The following is a 25,501-nucleotide window of genomic DNA, read 5'->3' as shown; positions in this document are numbered from 1 at the left end:
GATGGGAAGAATCATACAAATTAGAATCACCTGGGGAGTATTTTCAAACTATACCACAACCCTATAACACTACCCACCACTTTCCACCTCCCTTACCTGGCCTTTCATTCTAAAGGCGGGGAATCAGGATCATAGATGGAAGAATAGAGAAGAGGTATCTGCTCTGTTAGAGTACCCTAGGTGATTCTGATCTGGCCCTCTTCTGAAGTTCATTATTTTAAAATTTTATGTATTCTTAATATCATCTAGATTATGCCTTATTCATCTTTGTATCTCTGGGAGTGCCTAACATATACCAAGTCCTCAATAAGTAAGACTTCAAATAAACTCATTACTACCTGTACAGGAAGTAATGAAGTCAGAAATTTTGTTTGCAAGATCACATTAATTTCCAGTTTAGAGCTGCCAACCAAGTGATTACCCTCCCCCCCCAAAAAAAAGGTCTATTTGAACCGTATATGAAGAATAGGAAATGTAAAGAACATTTCTTACCGGCATGGCATTGCTAGGATCCTCCCCATACATAAACTGGACTTTAACGGTTATATTTCTGGCAGAACCTTGACGGTTGGCAAAATTGAGACTCTGAGGGTATATGTAGAGAAGGTTTCTGTGAAGGCAATAGTATACATGACAGTGAATACATATCTAAAAACACTATATATCACTACTACACACCACAAAAGAAATAGATGAACAAATATTGAATTATTAGCATTTGCTAGACACTATGCTATTTTCACATACAATGTTTGATTAGATCCTTAGTCATTCAAACAGACAGCAATCAAATATACCCCCCTTTTGCAGATGAACTGAGGTCCAGAAAAGTTAAGAGATTTTCACATACTATCAAATAAGTGGCAAAGCCAAAATGCGAATACAGTTCAGTCAGACTTAAAAATGCACGTTCTTGGGGCTTCCCTGGTGGCGCAGTGGTTGAGAGTCCGCCCACCGATTCAGGGGACACAGGTTCGTGCCCCGGTCCGGGAAGATCCCACATGCCACGGAGAGGCTAGGCCCGTGAGCCATGGCCGCTGGGCCTGCGCGTCCGGAGACTGTGCTCCGCAGCGGGAGAGGCCACAACAGTGAGAGGCCCGCGTACCGCAAAAAGAAAAAAAAAAAAAAAAGCACGTTCTTTCCTCTAGAAGAGGCTACTGGGAAGTAAACAAGTATGAACAGAAACATTATTAAGAAGTTAAAAGACAGTACTAATATTATCTTAGTTTCTCCAAGCAGATATAAATAGGATGACATTTAGAAATCAGGCTTTTTGTATAGATGTGGTCAAGGTTTTAAGAGGTATAATATTCTACATTATTATTCAAAAACACATATGATAATATGGTAGGTATAACAGTATTAGGTAGTTACTATGAGAAAATCACATATTACTCTACTATTATTTGACTTCATGTCCAGTTGCATCTTACACAGCTTTAATAGTCCCTGCTGCCAACAGAGAGATGAGAAATAATTCAAGGAAAGGCACCAAAAGAGAGGGCTTAAAAAAAAAAAAGAAGAAAAAGATTGAGAGTTACTTTACCTGAAAACTAGTGCTTGCTCAGAGCTGATGAACAAGACTTCAAGCATAATAAAACCCTCCTCATCAACTGCTAGGACAATGAAAATAGGTCTAAATTTTCTAGAAGGTGGTAGAGCAATATTGAAATTTTAAATGAACATACTCTTTGACCCAACAAACCCACCTCTAGTCTAAGGAGAGAACTGCACATATGTACAAATGGGTGTGTTCAAAGAAATTCATGACATTTTTTATATTAGGAAATAATTATAAAGAAACATGTTCATCAGTACTGGACTAATTAATTAAATTAAGATATATTAAAAGAAGAATACATTTCAGAGTCCCCAAAAATGACAATATGCAGCAGTATTTATTAATGCAGAAAGAGATACCCAGCATGTTGGATGAAAAAAAGGTTGCAGGGCAGGATGTATAGTGGCATTAACCTACTTACGGAAAACTGTGAAGAAATAATGGCTGAAAACTTCTCTAATCTGAGGAAGGAAACAGACATCCAGATCCAGGAAATTCAGAGAGTTCCAAATAAGATGAACTCAAAGAGACCCACAACTAAGACACATTATTATTAAAATGTCAAAAGTTAAAAACAAGAAGATAAAAAGAGGTAAAATATATCACACATCTAATGGCATGGAAATACCTATAAACAAGACCATTTCAAAACAATGCTGTGTTGTGAGAGAAGTATGCAGAAGCTATGGGAGGAACAGACAGGTACTTAGTTGATCATGGAGAAGTCTTTTCATCTACTCCCTTTGCAATACATTTGTTGAAGAATTATTGATATTTTTGTGTAGATTTTTCCAGAGGCTGGATTTTACTGACTGCACGCTGTAGTGACATTTAACATGTTCCTCTGTGTTTTCTATGAATTGAGAGTTGAATCTAGAGCCTTGGTCAAATTTTGGTGGCAAGATCACTTCATAAATGGTACTGTGTCCTTCTATCAGGAGGAAAATGTTTGGTTGTTGTTTCATTTTTTGTGCAATTAGTAGACAATGATGACCAATGCCTAAATCCATTAACTCATTAGGGATTGCCAAAAGGTGATATTCTATCATTGCTTCTTTATTTAACAACTAGAATATCTCTATGAAGAGCACTTTTCCTTATCTACTATTTGCTTTGCCAGTGAGCCATTATATGAAAGGCAAGAATAAATTCTTGATTCTTTTCCATTAGCTGCCAGTTTTCAAAATAATCAGTTGGTACATTACATTCCTCTAAAAGGGATCAACTGTGTCTTTTTTTAAAAGCATCACTTATAAACTCCTGGACCAAACATATTAACAGGTTTCAATATTTTGCAGTTATCATCTTTACTGGTGTTCAAATTGTACCATCTTTGACAGGTGAAAAGGTCGATTCAAACTGGCTCATGATTCCTTTTGATTCAGTCATAATAGTCTTTGACGGCTTCTTACTATCTGTTACGAGAAGACCTTCCAGGCTCTTCTTGTACACTTTCTTCCCAAACCTGGAATCAGCCACTTCTCCAAGGAGTTGGGGTTTTTGAATGGGTAATGTTTTTCCAGGCCACTCATTGTGGGTTATTCATTGTTTCTAGGCCTTTAAAAGTTGAAAGAGTTAGGGGAAAATGCTTTTAACATGAAATGTATCCTGAGTTCATAGTGATAATCCAAATTCAAATTCAAGAATACAAGGTTTTTATTTATTCTTTTCTGTCTTGCACCTATATATCATTTTTCCTGTGCTGAGAACCATTATCAAGGACATCAACTATGAGAGAACTAGAATATTACTTAATTACTCTCTTTGTGTATTATTCCAACAAAGGAGTCTTAAGGAACTTCAAGATTATGTGGTCATCCAGAAGAGGATGAGCCTACAAAGACTGATAAGGCACCCACAAAGAAACAGAAGGAAAACCATGAAAGTACAGTGGCAAGGAAGCCCAAGGAAGAAATTACAAGCAGAATTATAAGAGTTAAGTGTCAAATGCCATTCACAGACCAAATGAGGTAAGAAATGAAAAATGTCAACTGAATTTAGCAACTTCAAAGTCACTGGAAATCTCAGGCTGAAAACAGACAAAAGTAGGTTTAAAGAGTAAGTAGGAGGTAAGAAAATGAAATAAGTGAAATTCTGAAGAGTGTAGCTGAGAATGGGAGAAAGATAATGCAATAGTTGGAGACAGAACATAGGGATTTGGGAAGCTTTTTAAGATTGGAAAGGTTTAAGTTTGATTAAATCCTAATGAAAAGAATTTAGTTGAGACAGAGTTTGCATACACTAGAACAAGAATGTAAGATTCCTGAAATGGTGGGAGAGAACAGGATCCAAAGCACATGATAACAGATCAGCCTTTATTATGTTTATAATGCCTCATTGTGACATTTATTGAGTATGCAGTATACTAGATACTGAGAATATAGAGATAAAAGACAAAGTTCTTGACTTCATAGAACTCACAGTCTGGAGGGAGAATAAGACAGGCAAATACTTATAATGTAGTATGATAAATGCTATGAACACAGAATGTCACTGGGGCCCACAAGAGGACTTGAAACTAAAGAATCTGCCCATAAGTTTCAGTGAGAAATTTTCAAATAGGATAGACATGTAAAACACACAGAAAAGCAAAACACATCATGCCTTCCCCCACCCCTCAATGTCTGCATTTGGATTACTACTGTTTTAGCTTTGTGGATATGGACATAACTGGCCCCTTCCCATCTTTCTTAGAAAGCCTCACTTTACCTCCCCACATAACATCACTTTGTTATTCCATTCACAACTATTAAATAATCTGCTTAAGATAATCCTAAATTATCTTGTTTGTTTGTACATTATTTCTTGTTTATGTATCTCCTTAAATAAAGCCCAAATTCCATGAGGGCAAGTACCTTATGAATCTAGTTAACTGCTATATTTCCAATGCCTAGAATAGTTCCTCATATGAATAAATGAATGATTGAATGAATGAATGAATAGTACAGAACTCACATAATATTTAGTTACTTAACTCTTCTGGAGTTTGAATTTTCATATGAAATGCAAATTAACTGAACATTAAGCTATGCTTGATTTCTAATATAAGCAATACAATCTTAAATTCAACTTGTCTATGAAGGTGAAAGGCATGGGTTTAGCCTAGACTCTTTTTCATTTGACTGCTAACTCCACTAATAAATTTCCACATAAACCCAGTAAGTCTTTACCGTGCATTTATAATACTCCTTCAGAGGAATTTTAAATCAGCAGAGAGAAGGTAGATCAATGAAAAGTGTTGAGTTGCTGAGATAGCTGACTGACCTTTTTTAAGGCTGAATTCATATTTCACCACCTCCTCAAAATAAATTCCAGATTAAATCAAAGTTTTAAATAATAAAAATAAAACCATAAAAGTATTAGAAAACCTTTAAAGAGAACATATTTTATAGGTGAGGAAGGCATTTCTTTTTTTTTTTTTTTTTTTTGCGGTACTTGGGCCTCTCACTGTTGTGGCCTCTCCCGTTGCGGAGCACAGGCTCTGGACGTGCAGGATCAGCGGCCATGGCTCACGGGCCCAGGTGCTCTGCGGCACGTGGGATCTTCCCGGACCGGGGCACGAACTCGTGTCCCCTGCATCGGCAGGCGGACTCTCAACCACTGCGCCACCAGGGAAGCCCGAGGAAGGCATTTCTGAGCATGAGCCACAAAAAATCATAAAAGACAAATTTTAAAGCCTCTACAGAGCAAGGGATACCATAAATACAAGTGGAAGACAAAGGACAAATTGGAAGAACACTGTTTGCTACACACATGACGAAGAGTTAGTATCCATCACATGTAAATAATTCCTAAAATTATTCAGAAAGAGACAAACAAAAAATGGGTGCAGAGTTTGATGGGGAGAGGGAGACTTAGATAATTCTCAGGTAATTCACAAAGAGAGCAAGACAGACAGCAAAATAAACTAGATATATGTGCCTACTAGGTTTATCAATATTTTTTGTCTTTGTCAATTTAAAACATTGGTAAAAATTCATGGGAAAAGAGGAACTCTCGTATACTCTTGGTAGGGATATAAATTGGCACAATCTTTTTAAAGGATAATCTGACAAGAGAAATCTACTTTGAAAGTTAACATCTATGAACTTATCATATGAAAATATCTATACACAAATATAAACACCTTTTCTATGCATATTGTTTGTAATCAGAAAATTGCAAGCAACTGAAATGATCATTGACAGGCAGATGATTAAATTAAGGTGCATCCATATAATAAAAGATTGTGCAGCCATTTAAAAGGATATGGTAAATCTATAGGCACTCATATGAAAATAAATTTTAAAATGTTATGGTCTTGAATCAATTTATATATATAACACGAGCTATACATAACACACTCCCATTTGTGTTAAAAAAAAATTACATTTAGGTAGTCATCCAAGGGAACTGGTATGATAGACCCCAAAATGTTAATAGGGAAGAGTCCGCATTTTTATTTTTTATAGGTTTTTCAAATACCTGAGTTTCCACAATAAATACTTTCAAAATAACAAATTAACATTTATTAATAGTGAACATGAGAAAAAAGCTAAGATAAATAAAATGATTCCTTCGAAGGTCACTCATCTTCTGGACCTCTGCTGTCCAATAATATGGTCTAGTGAGACTATAGAGTACTTGATGTGTACCTGTTCTAACTGAGATATCCTGAAAGTATAAAATACATACTAGATTTGGATTAAACAAAACATACTATTAAAATTAATTTCACTTGTTTCTTTTCAGTTTTTTACACATATAGCTCACACTATATTTCCATTGGACAGTGCTGTTTTGGACAAAGAGAGGAAAAGGGAGCTAATGTATTGATATTACTCTGGCATTATTCTTTAGTTACTATAAATATTTCTATTTATAAATATGCTTTTCTCAGTTACTTTTAGAATCTTTCTACCGAATATATTAATTTAAAAACAAATGACCACAGTGTAAAAGGAAGAAATTACTAGTGATACTATATTCAACAGACCCAAAATGCCTTGTGTTTTGTTTGGAACTCAAATCTTCATAAGATTGCACAACCTGGGGGAGGATAAGGGACTTTGCTTTACTTAGAATTCAAACAAAGCTCCCAAATGTCCTAAAATTCTATGCAGCTAAGAAATTTTGTATATTAGTTCTTTGAAACTAGGAATTCTTAAATTAGGTCTTAATTTTGCTTAGATTCTTATTTTCTTTGGCATAAAAATTTTAAGTTTTTATAACATTACTGGTTACATCTCAACAGGGTTCTATTTAAACAGGCACAAGTTCAAGCAAAGATTAGATTCTGCCTTTAACAATGTGTACTCAGACAGGGGGCATTAAAAGGTAGATGTAAAAATCATTTACAAAATTACTACTTTCATTACATTTCCCATGTTGACACTCTTCCACAGCTTGTAATTAGGCAAATTATTTATTTTAATTATATTCAATAACATGTCAAACTATGGTAAGAAAAGAAATTATCCAGATATTTCTACCCAGAGACAATATACTATAAACCAAGAATATGCAACCACTGCCTCTAATCTATCTTTTAGTGTTACATGTGAGGAAATATATAAATTGTGCAAAAAGTGTCAATACTCCAGCAGAGTAACCAAATAGAAGTGCTGCTTTCAGTTGGTCTAATTGGGAGCAGTACTTGTTGGAATTAGTCATTTCATTTTCCGGAAGGAGCTCATAATAGAGGACTCCCTTCCAATCCCACCATATACACAATATCACCTTCTTTGGATGAAGACCAGCCTTTGCTGTGGTTGGTAGTGGTTTATTTCGCTTGCCCCACGATCTCTTCTGTTCCACATTATTGTACAGTATCCACTTTTCATTGCCCATCACAATTTGTTTTAAATACAGAACATTTCCATTACATTTCAGTAGAGAAGCACATGCAGAAATACAGTCAAGAAGGTTGTTTTTCACTTAACTTATGTGGAACCCAAACATCAAAGTGATGAACATAACCAAGCCAGTGCAAATGATTTTCAGTGCTTGATTTGGATGTTTTGTCTATGTTGGCTATCTCCCGTGTGGTATAAGGTTGATTGTTCTCAATTAATGTTCGATTTGATCGCTACCAACTTCAACTGGTCTACCCGACCGTGCAGCATCGTCCAGTGAGAAATCTCCAGCACAAAACTTCGCAAACTACTTTTGACATGCTCGATCAGTCACAGCACCTTCTCCATACACTGCACAAATCTTTTTATGCATTTCAGCTGCATTTTTACCTTTCTTGAAATAATAAAGCATAATATGCCAAAAATGTTGCTTTTTCTTCCATCTTCAATATTAAAATGGCTACACAAAAGTTCACCAATTTTGTAAGTCTTTTTTTAAATGCACACTGATACGACAGCTATCACATACAATCTAACAAAATTGTTTTGTTTTGTTTTGTTTTGTTTTTTGCGTTACATGGGCCTCTCACTGTTGTGGCCTCTCCTGTTGCGGAGCACAGGCTCCGGACGCACAGGCTCAACAGCCATGGCTCACGGGCCCAGCTGCTCCGCGGCATGTGGGATCCTCCCAGACCGGGGCACGAACCCGTGTCCCCTGCATCGGCAGGCGGACTCCCAACCACTGCGCCACCAGGGAAGCCCTAACAAAATTGTTTTGAATGAAGTTAAAGACAACTAAGTGCTACTAGAGCCATCTTATGGAAAAAAACGAACAAACCTTTCTTTTGGTCAACCCAATATTTAATTCTGGTTGACCTTAGAAAACCACATAATCTATTGGTCTTACAGTGGGCACACGGAAAAGAGGAGGCTAGAACATAGAGACATAGACTATAACAGAGAAAAAGGATGAAACATCTTTTAATGTATGGGATTTTGTGATAACATACAAATATGATTTAGATAGATTATCTGAAGCAAAAAGATATACTAACAAATAATTACAGTGACAAATAATAAGGAATATATAATCATATGTTAGCTTATACAGAGTACCATGGGAATGCAGCATTAACACCACCTGCAGATGTGGAGGAAGGCTTCACAGAGAAGGCATTTTTTTTTAATCAATCACTGTTTCCAAAAAAAAACTAAAATACAATTTGGAAAATGTATACTTAATTCATTAATTTTTCCTCAACTTTAATGATGAATTTATCATTTATCAAAAATTTATCAAAAGAATTTGGTATTTACTTGTAAATCTCTTTAAAAATCATGATAAATTAAAATGAGCTTTTAAAAACAGGTAGATCGCATAACACTGAAAGTGCAGTTTATAATACAGCAAAATTAAATACAATAACCATTTTAAATGACCTATTAAATTCTTTGTTCATTTCTTTGACTTCATTTAGCATTGATCTAACTCAGTGTGGAAGGTTACATTCATACAAGTTTAAACAGCTTAATGATTAACTATATTCACCTGCCAACCTTACTGTTTATGTGGCAAATAGTGTTATATAGAGAGTTCAGAAGTCTAGGTATGCTCACAGGAAAAAAACGAATTCCAAATCGTTTTAAAGTGAATAATTAGGATAAAAATGTACACTATTAAGCTCTTTCTTTTTATTGCTCCTCTAGTTATTTCTTCCAGAATCGACCAAGATTATTCATCATTTGATTCTGTATCTCCAGAGCCAAAATCAAGATTTGCTATGTTAGATGATGTAAAAATTTTAGCCAATGGCCTACTTCAGTTAGGACATGGTCTTAAAGACTTTGTTCATAAGACTAAGGGCCAAATTAATGACATATTTCAAAAACTCAACATATTTGATCAGTCTTTTTATGACTTATCACTGCAAACCAATGAAATCAAAGAAGAAGAAAAGGAACTTAGAAGAACTACATCCAGACTGCAAGTCATAAATGAAGAAGTAAAGAACATGTCACTTGAACTCAACTCAAAACTTGAAAGTCTCCTTGAAGAAAAAATTCTACTTCAACAAAAAGTGAGATACCTGGAGGACCAATTAACCAATTTAATTAAAAATCAACCTGAAATTCAGGAACACCCGGAAATAATTTCACTCAAAGTAAGTATAAAACAAAGAGGGTTCATGATTATGTTTTCAATGTGGATCTTTAAAAAAATATATTTTAAAACATGCTACTTGAAATACTCTGTTGAACTGCTGAAACACTGTATTTTTCTCATGAAAAAAAGACTCCAGGAAATAAATTTTCCCATTATAATTTCAAGTTGGTTTTTGTTTCCCTAACATTATTTATGAAAATAACTAAACTCTGCATTTCAGATGAAAATTACAAGACAGTTAAGCAATGAAATTTAGAACACTAAATTATTATACTATTGCAAATTACTGGAGGCAAGTAAAAAGCTAAAGGAATATAACTTGTGTACTATTTTCCCACATTTAAAATATATAAAAGTAATACAGTTAATGGAAAAGATATTAAAATACTGGGTTTTTTTTTCATTTAATGAAGTAGTTTAAAGTTCAGGAAATCAGATTTTAGAGATGGTACATTTTAAATAAAACACAAAAACTAAAGTATGTACTATGTGAAAGAAGAATACAAGGGCAAAAGGTTTGCCAATATCATTTTTCTACTCCAGTATTAGTTTAAAAAATTAGATTGTGATAGTGTTATAGGAAATAAAAAAGTCTAATTTAACAAAAAAGAAAGAAACTTCTAACCAACCTATAATCTATGTCCAGACTTTTGTAGAACAGCAAGATAATAGCATCAAAGATCTTCTTCAGATCGTGGAAGAACAATACAGACAATTAAATCAACAGCATAGTCAAATAAAAGAAATAGAAAATCAGGTAAGTCAATATTTTAATAGTATGTCCAATCTTTTACATAAAATTTAGGTTTATGAAAACATTGGACCCTAAAATTATTTAAAATAATTATAGTTGGATAGTGAATAAAAGGATCACATCAGCATGATCATTAGGTTTGCAGGCTCTGAAGCTAATAACTACCTGGGGTTGAATTTTGGCTCTAAAACTTTTGTGTGACCTTGAATAAATTACTTAACCCCTTCTCAGTTTCCTCATGTACTCTATGTAGATAGTAAAAGAACCTTACAGGACTGTTGTGAGAAAAAAAAGAATTAATTCATGCAAAGTATATCCTCAATATAGCAGCCAAAGAGATTCAATTAAAATTTAAATTAGACTATCTCTCTCTTTGTTCAACACTGCACAATGGCTTCCGGTCTCACTTGTAGTGGCCCATAAGACCCAGATGACTCTTAATCATCTCACTGACTTCATCTCCTGTACTCTAGTCATACTGGCCTTTTTACTGTTACACAAACACATCAAACAGGCTGCTATCTCAGGGTCTTTGCCCTTGTTGCTCTCTGTCTGGAATGCTCTTCACCCTGGTATCTGCATGGGCCCACTCTTACTCACTTTAGGTCTTTCTCAAATACAAAATTCTCAAAGAAGCCTTCCCAGATAACTTAATCAGAAATTATAATCCCCTACACCCATGCTTGAAACCTGCTACCTCCTTCATTACTCTCTTTTCTTCCTTAACACTTATTCCTATTTAACATAATACATATTTGAGTTATTCATCTTGTCTGTCCCTGCACTAGAATGTAAGCTCCATAAGTACAGAAAGTTTCTTCTATTTTTTTAAATTGCTATAGCTCCAAAATACAGAACTCTGTCTGAAACATAGTAGGCACTTAATAAATACATGTTAATAAAGGTAATGTCACATTTAGCACAAAGAAGTCAATAAAAACTTACTAGGATTAATATTATTATTAGAAGCCATATGTCTAATAATTAAAGTTTAATACCCAATGATATAATTAATCTACAATGTAAATAACTGGCTAGGTGAGCAAGGTAGATACGTGTTTGGAATAAAGGTATGCCAGAATCTAAGATTTCCAATATACAGTACCAGAGTTCAAAAATTTAATTAGTAATAATACTACTAAACAGCTGTTCAGGAGAGTTTCAGAAATAATACAGACCTGAAGAAACTGCTATAAAAAAAAAAAGATGCCAAGAACTATAAAACAAATATTACCAATTTCCACCAAATAAACACATTATGTTTCAGTAATTTTATGATTCATAATTTTAGTAGGTTATTTTTGCTAATTGTCTGAAAAGGGGTTTTTGCCAGCTAGTTTTGATTTCCATAATTTCCTTCTTACTATATGTTATTTTTCTAATTCTTTTCCTGTATCTTTTATTATGAGTAAATGAACCTGCTCACAAAAGCAAAATGTCACTATTATAAAATAATATACATCCTGTCTAATAATAAAATGTATGAAGAATTCAACAATGAATTCTAAGTTGGAAGAAGCCTTAAATCATCTGACCAACTTATTCAAATTTAAATTAAGAAACCAAAACTGTAAAGTTCAGTTACTATAAGATCACAGTTATGGGCTTCCCTGGTGGCGCAGTGGTTGAGAGTCCGCCTGCCGATGCAGGGGACACAGGTTCGTGCCCCGGTCCGGGAAGATCCCACATGCTGCGGAGCAGCTGGGCCCGTGAGCCATGGCCCCTGAGCCTGAGAGTCCGGAGCCTGTACTCCACAACGGGAGAGGCCATAACAGGGAGAGGCCCGCGTACCGCAAGATCACAGTTACTTAGTAGAAAAGACTAACATCCAGTAAGTGAACTTTACAATGGATCTTTATGCATTATATCCTAGGAAATGCCACTTATGCTGACATCGAAACACTAATAACACATTACATACTCTGCTCTTCTCAACCCATCAATAAGAAAAGCTATCAGTCAATAAACTGCAAACCCAGCACAACAGACAATGAAATATTGAATATATTGAAAGTACACAAATGAAACTGTCAATTTGTTACCTTTACAGATATGATTACATGTCAAAAACTATCAAGAAAGCAGCCTTGTTCAAAATATGTGCTAGGTCTTAAGACCTACAACTGAGAATTACGAAATTTAAATTCTGCCTGTGTCACTGAACAGAATATATATTACATTCATATAAATAAATAGAACATATTAAAATATTCTAAGTAAAGTCTGTGCCTTTGATCTTACTTTTTTTTATCAATTTCTGTTTTTTGCCTTGTCTTGCTCTATTTTTTTGAACTCTTTATGTGCCTGATTAAATATTTTGAGAACAGGAAGTCTGTATAATATGTATAGCATTGCTTATTCCTCTTAACATCAAAAATAATAACATATTATGAACTCACATTTCCCCTAATTGTATACTCAGTATCATTTTTAAAAGTAGATTTATATTCTTTTATCAGTTAAGAAGAACTGGTATTCAAGAATCCACAGAAAATTCTCTTTCTTCTAAACCAAGAGCACCAAGAACTACTCCATCTCTTCACTTGAATGAAACAAAAAATGTAGAACATGATGGTAAGATAATTTGGTGGGTTTCCTTCTTGAAACTAGTATCGTCAAATTTTTCTTCTTTGACATTTCCATCAAAAATCTCTATTCTCAGGGCCTGTTCTAGACTAACTAAAAGAGAATAAAGAGATAAATCCAACAAATATAATGTGTCAACCTAAATTGGATCCTGGTGATTTTTTTAAACCCTATAAAACATTCTTAAGACAATCAGGGAAATACAAATATAGACTTGATATTAGATAATATAAAATTATTATTAATTTTCTTAGATGTAATGATGGTATTATAGTTACATAAGAGAATAATCTCATGTTTAAGAGATGCATGCCAAAATATCTAAGGGGTTAAGGGGCATGATGTTTGCAAATTCCTTTCAAATAGCACAGCAAAATACATATTTGTATGTATTTGTGTTTATAAAGCAAATATGGCAAAGTGTTAACAACTGTTGAATACAGATGAAAAGATTATGGCATTCTCTTCAATGTTTCTACTTTCCATAAGAAAAATAAAAAGATGGGGGAACAAAGTCTCCATTCCTACCCAAGCTTTAAAAAAATGATATAGTTTGAAAACACATTTATTTTTAATGTAATTCATAGAGGAAAAAAGTTCTCTGTTAGTTTCCTGTACGTTCACTCCTTCCTCATATATCTGTTGACTACCTGATATGCACCAAGCACTATACTAACATCTCATATATGGTATTTTATGTTTTTCCTAGATCTAAGGGAAAAAAGTGTTTAAAATTCTAATTTTGTCACTTTTCTTAAAAATAAATCAGTTTGGTAATAACTATTTTGATATTCTTTGCATAACATGCCATCTAATAAAAATGCTTTAGCATAAAGTACCTTTTCAATAACACATTACTGAAAAAGACTGAAGGCTACAGTCACCACAATTCCATAAAATGTCAAGAAAAATCTCAAGCTCTAAAGATATTATTCTTTATTACTGTATCTTATGTAATAACATTTTGTTGATTCTAGACATTCCTGCTGACTGTACCATCATTTATAACAGAGGTGAACATACAAGTGGCATCTATTCCATTAGACCCAGCAACTCTCAAGTTTTCAATGTCTACTGTGATGTTAAATCAGGTAAAACGAGCCTAAGAGAAACTAGATAGTAGCTAGTTCAGGTTACTCACTACCTATTAGTAAGGCTATTCCTGTTATTTTTGTTCTGAATACATATAAAATGAAATATATATAACACAAGTAGTTATACAGATCTAGTACTTATATTTGTCTTGTTTATGTATTTACTCAGGCATTTACTCAATATTCTCCATCTTTTTCTATAAAATAATCTAAAATGACCTTTGTCAATAAGTTTATTAAGACAAATTCATTAGTTGCTCTTCACTTAACTTCTTGGGTTCATAATAAATAATAAAATGTTATTACCATAACAACATTAATAACTACTTGTACAGCCACCAATTAAAACCAAACAAAAACTGCATTTTGTTACAACTATCAGTATCAGTCTACTGAAAATAAACAATCTGTTCATTATATTCAGGTAGTTCATGGACATTAATTCAACACCGAATAGATGGATCACAAAACTTCAATGAAACTTGGGAAAACTACAAATATGGTTTTGGGAGGCTTGATGGTAAGCTGACTTCATTCAATGGTTAACTTAAAAATATTTATTAAGAGCTTATTACAGACTGGGCATTAGAAATACAACAATGAATGAGGAACACTCCCAGCCTTCATATAAATTATTAACAAATAACTACACATTTGTAAGTACTGAACTTATTACAAGTGTCTTTATTTGAATTATACTTTTCACAATTACATGTCTGTTCTATGTATACTTATCACAATTTAATTGGATGGCTTCTAATTGTCATAATTATAATTATCAAAGATAAATTTGATTAAGTGCTAAGTGCTTCAAATAAGTACTAAATGCTATGAATGGGCTACAAAGAAAACCATCCTTATCTTATCACTGGTCATTCTACTTTCTTATTAACATTTTAGATATTAACTATTTGGAAGTTGGAAGGCACATGGAAGCTGTCAGATGTACAGTACAAAATGTTTAGATTTCAATTATTTAAATATAATAAATGTATACTATACAATGTGTGGTTTAAAATAAATTTAATTTAATTCAATGAAAATTATTATATTTTGATCACAAAATAAGGTAAAAAACAAAACAAGCAAAATAAAAATAAATGAGAGGTTTAAAATCCAAAAAGCACATTATAAAAATCCATGAGTGATGTACATGTCCTCATAAAGTGGATAACATCCATTATTATATCGAATTTTTAAACATTCAGTACTACTTGATCATTTAAACAATTCTGTATTCAAACTACCAATTAAATCCCTAACTAAAAGGTAGAATCAGTGATATGTTTTGTAGCTCCAAATCTTCTGAGAGTGAAAATCTAGAGTATTCACTTATTTCTACAAGAAAGTAAGCCATTTGTATTTTGCAATTCTTAAAATGAAATCTACAAATTCAACAGCAGTAAGGAAATTTTAACTTTTTTTCCTTAAATGCTTTAATAAAAGGGATAATTAAAGAGAGAGTAATTGTGATAATCAAAGTGATCTATTTGTATTTACAATATGTTATGTTTTTAATTCCAAATAAATTTTTTTTTTTTTTTTTTTTTTTTTTTTTTTTTGCGGTATGCGGGCCTCTCACTGTTGTGGCCTCTCCCGTTGCGGAGCACAGGCTCCGGATGCGCAGGCCCAGCGGCCATGGCTCACGGGCCCAGCCGCTCCGCGGCATATGGGATCCTCCCAGACCGGGGCACGAACCCGTATCCCCTGCATCGGCAGGCAGACTCTCAACCACTGTGCCACCAGGGAGGCCCCCAAATAAAATTTTTTAATTATAGAGAAAAGTTATTAAAAATTATGCTTTTTAAAATGTTTTTTAAAATTTATTTCCTTCTTTTTCTACAAAGAAAACATATATATCAAGCAAATATCAAAGGCCAAGATTATATTTGAGGAAAATTATATTATTATATAAGTCTCTGGAAATACTTAACAAATCTCTTGACAGTATATTCATATTAATAAACAGCTGACAGTAAAGCCAGTACATTTAAGGACCCAGAAGTTAGATATTTTACCAATGACTAGCCCTAAAAGTACTTATAATAGTCTAACACGTTTCACCTGTGAAATATGCCTGATAATATCCATTTTAGAAAGTATAATCAGACTTTAGGTAGGCCTATTACTATTTTAACACTTGTTGTATTTTAACACCTGTTACTATTTTAACATAAGTATCTTCAATAAAATTGTTTTAAACAGAAATATTTTACGAGACTCTAAAATAACCAAGGGATTCAAGACTAAAACATCTAATCTACTTACACCAAAAAAAAAAGAACACTCAAAAAAATAGTCGCTGCCTAATCTGCAGTTAACAATCCACAGATTTTTACAACTTTTCTTTTCAGGAGAATTTTGGTTGGGTCTAGAGAAGATATACTCCCTAGTAAAGCAATCTAACCATATCTTACGAATTGAGCTAGAAGATTGGAAAGACAACAAGCATTATATTGAATATTCTTTTCACTTGGGAGATCATGAAACCAACTATACACTACATCTAGTTGAGATTGCTGGCAATGTCCCCAACGCACTCCCGGAGCACAAAGATTTGATGTTTTCTACTTGGGATCACAAAGCAAAAGGACACTTCAACTGTCCAGAAAGTAATTCAGGTAACCTGTTCCTAATACAAATACTTTATTTTCAAAGCTTCAAAATATCTTCCCAAAGTAATAGCTAATATCTTTCAATGTCAACTCTTCAAAATCTGAATCCAATATAAACATTTTCTCTATAGGTAAACGTCTCAACGTAAGTGTTAACTTGATTCTAGTTTGAGTATGTATTTTACCTCTACCCTTTCTCAGATATTTTATTTTTAGTCAGGTATATGAAACTTGTATAAATTCTTTTAAATTGGAATATATGTATACAACACTGCCATATTTATAAGAAATGAAGATATACTCACTGGGGAACTATAATAACAGTAACTACGTATGAGTTTGTATCTATTAAACTGCGTATCTATCCTTTTTAGGAGGTTGGTGGTGCCATGATGTATGTGGGGAAAACAACCTAAATGGTAAATATAACAAGCCAAAAGCAAAATCTAAGCCAGAGAGGAGAAGAGGAATATGCTGGAAGACTCAAAATGGAAGGTTATACTCTATCAAATCAACCAAAATGTTGATCCGCCCAACAGATTCAGAAAATTCTGAATGAACTGAGACAAATTAAAAAGTCAATAAATTAAACATTAAACTCATCTGAAATTACTGTGGTTTAAAAATCTGGTATTAAATCCCTAACAGAAGGCTTTAGAAATAAATTCTTTATATTAAAGACACTACCAAGTTAATATTGAACATATCATCACGTCACCTCAAAGAACACCATTTACCTTTCTCAATCAAAATTCTTATGATCATTTATTCATATATTTTGTGATGTGTGAATCAATTTTAGATTGTCACAATCTGAATTGTAACCAATGGGTGAATTTTTAAATAACCTTTCTAAATAAAAAACTTACAAAGAGGCTTTTATTTTCAAAGTCATCATGTGAGCTAATTTTACAACTTCCTCAGTTTAAAAACTACTTTTCTTGCTAAAATTCTAAACTTGAATAACTATAAAGGACTAATAATTGCACATTTCTTAAATGCTGTAATATTAATTTCAAAACTAAAATTCAGTCAGTTCAGAGTACATGTGAAAATCGATAATATGAATCTTAAAACTGATACTTCATTTTGCTACAAAATAATTTGGAGTAAATGTTTGGTATGTTTTATTTATGAAGCCAAATGAAGCAGGATGAAATACTGTACCGAAATAGATTCACGGTCTTATATACGGTAGATCATAACTGCTAAGTCATCATATTGACTTTAAATATCAAGTATTGCTGTAGCTTAACTTGTTTGTTATCTGTACTGTATACATATTTTAACACTTAATATTGTGAAAACAAATAATTTTAAAGGGATCTTGTCAGAATACAATAAGAATGAATGTATTGGTGGCATCAAGTTAAAGTTTTATCATTTATTCCCCTTGGACACAGTGTGAGTCTAATACTTATGTGTAGGTTTTCAAACAGAATTAAGAATCATAACAAGTAACTAAATGTTTAAATAGTTTGAGAGATGTTCATGTATGTTTCCAAATTCAATAAAGACTCAGTCCCCTAAATTATAGAAATTTAAATTCTTGTAGCTTTTTTTTTTTGGCTGTGCCACAGCATGAGGAATCTTAGTTCCCCGACCAGGCATCAAACCCATGCCCTCTGCAGTGGAGGTGTGGAGTCTTAACCAATGGACTGCCAGGGAAGTCCAATTCTTGTAGTTTTTTACTGACATCCAATAGAAGTATGATTATGTTATTTCTAATTTAAACAATTTAAATTCTAAATCCTCAAGGATTATTAGAGGATATTTTGACCATAGTATCACTTGTCAATATTTATTTTTAAATACGTTTTTAAAGAAACTACCAAGGAGAAATAAAGTCTTGAATTAAATCCAATTTTTAAAGTTTAGTGCCCAAGCTATACAGTGACTCACATTAGTCAATAAATATTCAGCATTCTGTATGTTAAATTATCCAATATATGTCATATATATTTTTACTATATGACACATGCAAATATGGATGATCTATGTGGATCCTACATAAATATTTTGTTCCAAAAAATACAAAAGAATAAAGGCAAGAGTAGGTTTTCTTTTTTTCAGAACCACATTCAAGCTGTCCAAATTGACTTTTTAGAGCGAGAATGCCAAAATGGCTTAAAATAGGAAGCTTTCAAATGCAAAATAATGCATTATTTAATATACCAATTTTTGTCTCTGTTTTCCAATTTTTTATAATTCTCACACAATATGTTTCATTTTGTTCCATTTAGGAACACTAAGTGAGTTTTTTTCTGTATATAAAGCTCAGATTGAGAGAGAATTCTGGTAGAGAAAGAAAAAGGATTTTTTTCTTTATGGTTCACAAAATTGTGTCCTTCTGTCCTCACTAGTTTGCCAAAAGTGTTCTAATTGTACCACTAACACAACTGTCAAATCTAGTGACCTCTTAGACCACATTCCCTTTGGTTTCTCTACTACTTACTAATAACAATATTCTTTTCTCAAACTTGACCTTCAGTTTGCTTCCAAAATACTACTATACTCTCCAAGGATTATCTCCAACTTGAACCCATCTTTAAAGCCCTAATCCATCCTAGTCTTTAGCGTTGTGGGCCAATGTACAATATTCAGTCATATCTTCTACTCTGACCCTCAGAAATTCTATCTACTCTCATGGACTCATCTTTTTCCATGAATAAAGTTCCCAAATCTACGTATTACTCCCAGATCTCTCTCCAGTTCCCCTTCTTCCATTGCCTACCTGCCATTTCTCCTTTTGATATCCTATAGCCTCTTCAAACTCAATTTATCAAATAACAAATTCATTAATACCTTACAGCCTCTGCTGGTTCTCCCTTTTACCTTTTCACACTCTCCTCCTTATTTCTTTATATACATTAATGGCACTACCATGCTTCCAGTCATAAAAGCTTAGAACCCAGGAGGTATCTTTGGTTTTGCAATTAACTTTGTGTACCACCTCTCCTCTACCATGACTTGCATATCTCATTTAGCTGTGCCCTCACAAGAATGTGTACCCCAATTAGAAGAGCATAAGCCTACAAAGCAAAATCCAAATCTCTTCCAGGTGTTCAAGGATTTCTATAATCTGACCCCAAAATACTTCTTTAGCCATTTCCTGCATAACACAAACCCTCAGATCTAATTAAAATTATTCACTTTGAAACATCCCCTGTATACTTTCCTAATGCCATTCCATTTTCCTAGAATGCCTCTCCACACCTTTCTGCTTGGCTAGATGCTATTTATACTTCAAGGTAGCACAGATGATCTCACTTATTCCACAAATATCCTAGTAAATGGAGGTCCTTCCTCTGAAACCTTGCAGCATTACTGTCTGGACCCCTTCAACTGGCACTTTACAAGTAAAGACAAGACAGAAAAATAAATCTGGCAAATCATAACACTAAAAATAGTGAAAATAGTAATAAAAACCCCAAGAGCACCAAAGATAGTCCATCTACTTGATTTTAGTGAATTCCTACAGAATTTCTATACCAAGAGTTTACTCTGAACTAGTGTGAATTTTACTGAGAGCAAGTGTATACATTTCTCATGTAGGAGTTACCTACTGTAGTATAATCTATTTAAATGCTGTCATCCTAGAATCAGCATGTTTTCACGCTTGTATCTTTTCTTCCTAATAACTCATGGAAATCAATTAACTCATTCATTAATCAAAAATGTATTCATTAATCAGTATTTGAGTATCTACTATTTACCTCCTTATAAAACCTATTCCAAATATGTATTGTTACATATTCCACATTGTTATAGAATAATCAAATGTCCTTTTTGTTTTTCTCCCATAACTAACAACCACAAACATTGCACTTAAGCATGTACTACAAAGTGGTCAAATGTTGGCCCTTTTATCAAAGTACAAAGTGTTCTCATGGCAAATCAAATAGGGCAAAATTACTCAATTGGTGTGAAATGAGCAGTTCAAGGTCATGAAAATAGGATTAACAATCTCCCTAATAAGCCTTTATAAAATGAGGTTTCAATGACATTTTAGAAAATATAAAATCAGCGATTCCATCTCAAACATAAAAACTGTTTTTCTAAATTCATGTTTCATCCCAAGAACAATCATACATCTAACAAAATTACATTTATCTGACAAAGCAATAACCTGTATCTTTAAAGATGTAAGGCTCTGTTTATCTTCAAATAAGCAACTAAGCCTCAGTTTCCATATCCCATATATATAGGAATAATAATAACCTTGTCAAATCTACTTCATAGACCTGTAATTATCAAGTAAGATACTGTATTTGAATGGCTGTACGAACTACAAAGTTCTAAACAAATGTATATACTTGCAAAAACTGGATCTTGGGTATCACTATTCTCTTTAAGTAAATACTCTGTACAAATGCTTCCTAACAGAAAATACTCTAACTCTCAGGACAGAGGAACATAAGTGCTCTCCTCACATTCTGCTGCTGTTTCTGGAATTTTACTCCTTCCCTTGGAGTCTGAGATAACACTCCACCATGTTCAAGCCCCTAGTTAAAAACTCCTGGGTGGCTATGTTAAAATGTTAGAGAACAGACCTCTCAAATCAAGAATTTTTGTAGTTAAAATAAACTAGGACCAATTAAATAGTATAAAAGCCAGAGTGTTATATCTAGGGCAAAACCAAAACAGTGGAGTATGGCAATAGTTTGTGACATCTATGAAAACTAAAAATAAAAACAAAGACCAATACTCCCTAAAGCAGAGAACCAAAAACTTGAATGGAAAAAAAAATATTCCTTAATTTTCACTGAAATTTACACTTCCTTAAATTTTGAATGCAGGAAACTAACCATACTAGTATTAGCAATACATGAGACTTTGTCATTAATAGAAATCACACATAACTTTATATCACAACTATTGTAGACATCTTAAAACACTGTTCATGCTTATTACTACCTAGAGAATATGGTAGTTTTTATACCTGCGGCTAGATTTTGTTATTTAATTCATTAATAAAGAAACATATCACAACTTAAAATCTTGATAATTGTTATTTAATATAATTGATTTCCTTTGTTATCCTATGTGTTTCATTTTATACATTCAGAAAGATTATTCCCAAACAAGAATCAAAGGATTCACAAGACTGCCGAATGGTATTAAGAACCCGAACTCTAAAGGGAGACCTACCATCATATGATAACCTAGTTTAAGAAACATGAATTACATGGCTCTCATGTCATAATATAAGTAGTATCATCCTCCCTTGGTATCCAAGGGGAGTGGTTTCAGGACCACTGAGGATACCAAAATCCGTGGATGCTCAAGTACCTTATATAAAATGGTTAAGTGTTTGCATATAACCTATGCACATCCTCCCGCATATTTAAAATCATCTCTAGATTACTTTTAATACTTAATACAATGTAAACACTATGTGAATAGTTGCCAGTGCACAGCAAATTCAAGTTTTACTTTTTAGGTCTTTCTGGAATTTATTTTTCCAAATATTTTCAATCTTCAGTTGTTTGAATCTGCAGATGTGGAACCCGCTAATAGGAAGGGCCAAATGTATACATTTACTTTGATTGACCAAGCTATTCCTAGAAACAGAATTTTAGGGAAAAAATTCAATCACTATACAATAAACTTATTAAACTACCCAGGAGAAAACTGATACAGGGTAAAATTATAAAGCAATAATAAAACATTTCAAATGTTATTGTGGCTAATTTTTTTAAGTCCTTATCTGCTAGAAATACATAACTGAAGGACTGACTGGTGAAATGATATGACTAGGCTTCATTTTAAAGTATTACAGAAAAAAAAAGGAACAGGTAATAGATGAAATAAGAATGACAATGGAGGTTAATTGTACTGTTCTATATACTTTTGTGTATGTTCGTAATTTTCCACTATAAAGAGTTTAAAACTATAATCAGGTTAATGTCACAGATAATATAGGTTTACTAAGGATTACTGAGAGATGAATGGGGGTGTATTACTAACTGCTAACTAAGGTCCAGATCAAAATGAACCACAGCCTTTCATTTTGTTTCTCAGTGTCACCAAGTCTGAACCACTGTATTCATTCTTATATTCTTGGTAACAGCATATTTGCTGGATATGGTCTTTCTAAGAAATGGAAGAAGAACAAAGATATGAAAGTTCAATAGGTGATTACAACTAAGGCTATTTGGGGGAAAGAAACTAACTCTTAACAGTCTCACCAAGAATATCATGTGCTCTATGACATATCTCTTAAAAACTGGATGTCAATAAAACACACGGGCATTTGCTCAATTAGATGTACCATGATCTTTTAACTCAAGTGCAACAGTGGTCATTAAGTACAAATTTGGAACATGAGTAGCATTACATACAACCTACTACCTAACTTTCAAGTGATTTCAGATATTCAACAAAAAGTTTTTTTTCCATGAGTAAGAGCTTTTTGATTATCTTAATGTAACAATGGCACTAGCATTTCTTCTATGATAGAGTGATAACATAAGTATTTTCTTGATAAAGCAAGCAATTGATATAAATTATCTCCACTTGTTTTGCACAATAAGAAATATGTTATTCAGTTCCTAATTGCTAAAAACTACCATGTATCTGTGCATCCTCATTTACCCCTATAGAGGATTTGAACAGACCAAGTCCCTTCTGTGTTAATGCTTTAAAAGAATAAGTGAACAACCACATGTGGTGGGGAAAAAAAAGACAGACTTTATTTGAATGTGAAAATCTCTAACTTTACATATAGCTTAGTAAAGATTTTTTTAAAAAAACCTCTTTGAGAAAGAGGAAAGAGATATGGGGATATATGTAAATGTATAGCTGATTCACTTTGTTATAAAGCAGAAACCAATACACCATTGTAAAGCAATTATACTCCAAAAAAGATGTTAAAAAAAAATCATGTGTAGAGGAAAAGTAAATGGTTTTTCTGAAATAAAATATTACAACGTTAAAAAAAGAGAAATCTCAATATCTTTAAAAGCATATTTTAATGTAAAACATAAAAAATTAAACTAAAAATATATATTTTTACATACATATCCTTTTAGATAGCTTTTTCTAAATTATTTGATAACTATAAAAATTGGAAGCAATAGGTGTTAAGTAATAGGAGATCTGCCACTTTCAGAATACAGTTCTCCCTACGATTTCTCACTTGTCAAATGTTTGCGTCAGTCACGTCCATTCATTCTCCCTCTACTCAGACAATAATTTTTTTAATCTTTTTTATCCCTTGAAACCCTTTAAAGTACACTCAAGTTTCCTACTAAAAATAAATACAATGTGCAAATACTTTCTTAAAACTCACACTAAAAATGCTTTAATTTCTGTTTTTTCAGATACAAATTTGAACCCTACGGTATGTCAGCTCTGTCATCTATAAAACAGGGATAATTGTAACGGCTCTGTGCAAGCTGCTGTGCAGAGTTAATGAGATAATGGCTATATATAAACTAAAAGGAGTCTTACAGGGCTTCCAGGCGGTCCAGTGGTTAAGACTCCATGCTTCCACTGCAGGGGGTGCATGTTCAATCCCTGGTTAGGGCAATGAGATCCTGCATGCCAAGTAGCCAAAAAAAAAAAAAAAAACCTCACACTAAAATTGCTTAAATTTCTGTTTCATTCAGATATAATTTTGAACCCTATGGAATGTCAGCTTTGTCATCTAAAAAACAGGGATAATCGTATTGGCTCTGTGCAGGCTGCTGTACAGAGTTAAAGAGATAATGGCTATATATAAACTAAAAGGAGTCCTTGTGTCAACTTTACTTTCTTTTTTAAACATTATTCACTGGGGAAATGTACACATATAGATTGCATAATGCCTACTAACATGTATTACCAGAAATCACTGCTTACCTTGAAACATACCTTGAAACATGCCTCAGAAGGTAGAAAGAATTCAAACTGAGCTAGAAGAGTATTATTGTGATCCAATACAACAATTCAGTCAGCAAATATTTATGGAAATTTATGTAAAATTTTATGATATCTGTGTGTCAGCTGATATCTGCTGAGTATATCTCCTTCTGTCATTCTAAAATTATTTCTACCTATGCTAGATTTTCTAGATAAGTGAAAGGTTTTTTTAAAAATTATAAATTTCTAAAAAATATTAGCTGCCTGGGACTAAAATTTTTTAACAGTACTAAGTAGAATAAGCAACCTATACGATTTGGTATTCAGGTCTCATTGGACATTGAAGGCCCAAGTAATAATACAAAAAAGGCCACTAGTGACTTTGATAACCTTCCTTTTTAAAATCATTCTCTTAGCCAATTATACCCCAAAAGCCCAGTATCCTTAAGCTTTCAAACCACTCTCTCTCAAGTTGTGTAACGACTGGGTAAATGTAATCTAATAAAGTTAATGATAATAATAATGACTAACTTCTATCAAGCATATAATATGTGCAGGTACTTTCCTACACCCTAATCCAGGAAGATACTAAAAGCTCTCAGTATAATGAGTAAACCAAGGAAGAAAAAAATATATAGGAGATAAGAACTCCATTGCAAAAGAAATGCAAACAGAATTTCTAGGAAAATGGTGAATAGGCTCTAAGATGACAACTGTACAGTAAGCCTAGTGAGCCTAGAAAACTTTCCCTGCCATACTAACTTATAATTAGTTGCAAAGGGACTAAGGAAGGTGCAAGAGAGGAAATAATTGATAATATGATATATTTTACTGTAGTGCAAGAAGCTTTACAGAGCTGACAAGTATATTTTTTTTCTGGATTTATGCAAGTATATGTATTTTTTTAAGGAGGAGATATCAGAGTTAAATCTTGAAAAAGAATCAAGAAATAGCAGCATGAACATGCTATTTAGAAACAAAGAGTAAAATACCAAAAGAAGGATCAAAAAGAGTTACTAGTGAGTGACAATAAAGATTAGACATTGGC

The 25,501-nt window shown here is 33.1% G+C and overlaps 2 protein-coding genes across 6 annotated transcripts in view; one reads left to right on the top strand and one right to left on the bottom strand.

Moving 5' to 3' along the window:
* Positions 1 to 25,501, bottom strand: part of DOCK7 (dedicator of cytokinesis 7) — a 200,521-nt gene that overhangs the window by 112,225 nt on the left and 62,795 nt on the right. For all 5 annotated transcript variants that reach the window (XM_081224735.1, XM_081224736.1, XM_081224739.1 and 2 more), the window contains exon 15: positions 493 to 610. In XM_081224735.1, the coding sequence (XP_081080861.1) occupies positions 493 to 610 (118 nt within the window). The remainder of the gene's footprint in view (positions 1 to 492; positions 611 to 25,501) is intronic.
* On the top strand, positions 8,993 to 17,210 carry ANGPTL3 (angiopoietin like 3). Its single transcript, XM_081224747.1, has 7 exons — positions 8,993 to 9,557; positions 10,206 to 10,316; positions 12,773 to 12,887; positions 13,877 to 13,990; positions 14,418 to 14,513; positions 16,348 to 16,614; positions 16,983 to 17,210. Exons 1-7 carry the CDS (start codon positions 9,063 to 9,065, stop codon positions 17,165 to 17,167), a joined length of 1,383 nt encoding a protein of 460 aa, XP_081080873.1. The 5' UTR covers positions 8,993 to 9,062; the 3' UTR covers positions 17,168 to 17,210.

Source organism: Mesoplodon bidens (genome assembly GCF_964165515.1).
Source record: "Mesoplodon bidens genome assembly, chromosome: 2".
Classification (NCBI taxonomy): Eukaryota; Metazoa; Chordata; class Mammalia; order Artiodactyla; family Ziphiidae; genus Mesoplodon; species Mesoplodon bidens.
The sequence above is the reverse complement of the archived record's forward strand: the minus strand, read 5'-3'. Positions and strand labels throughout refer to the sequence as shown.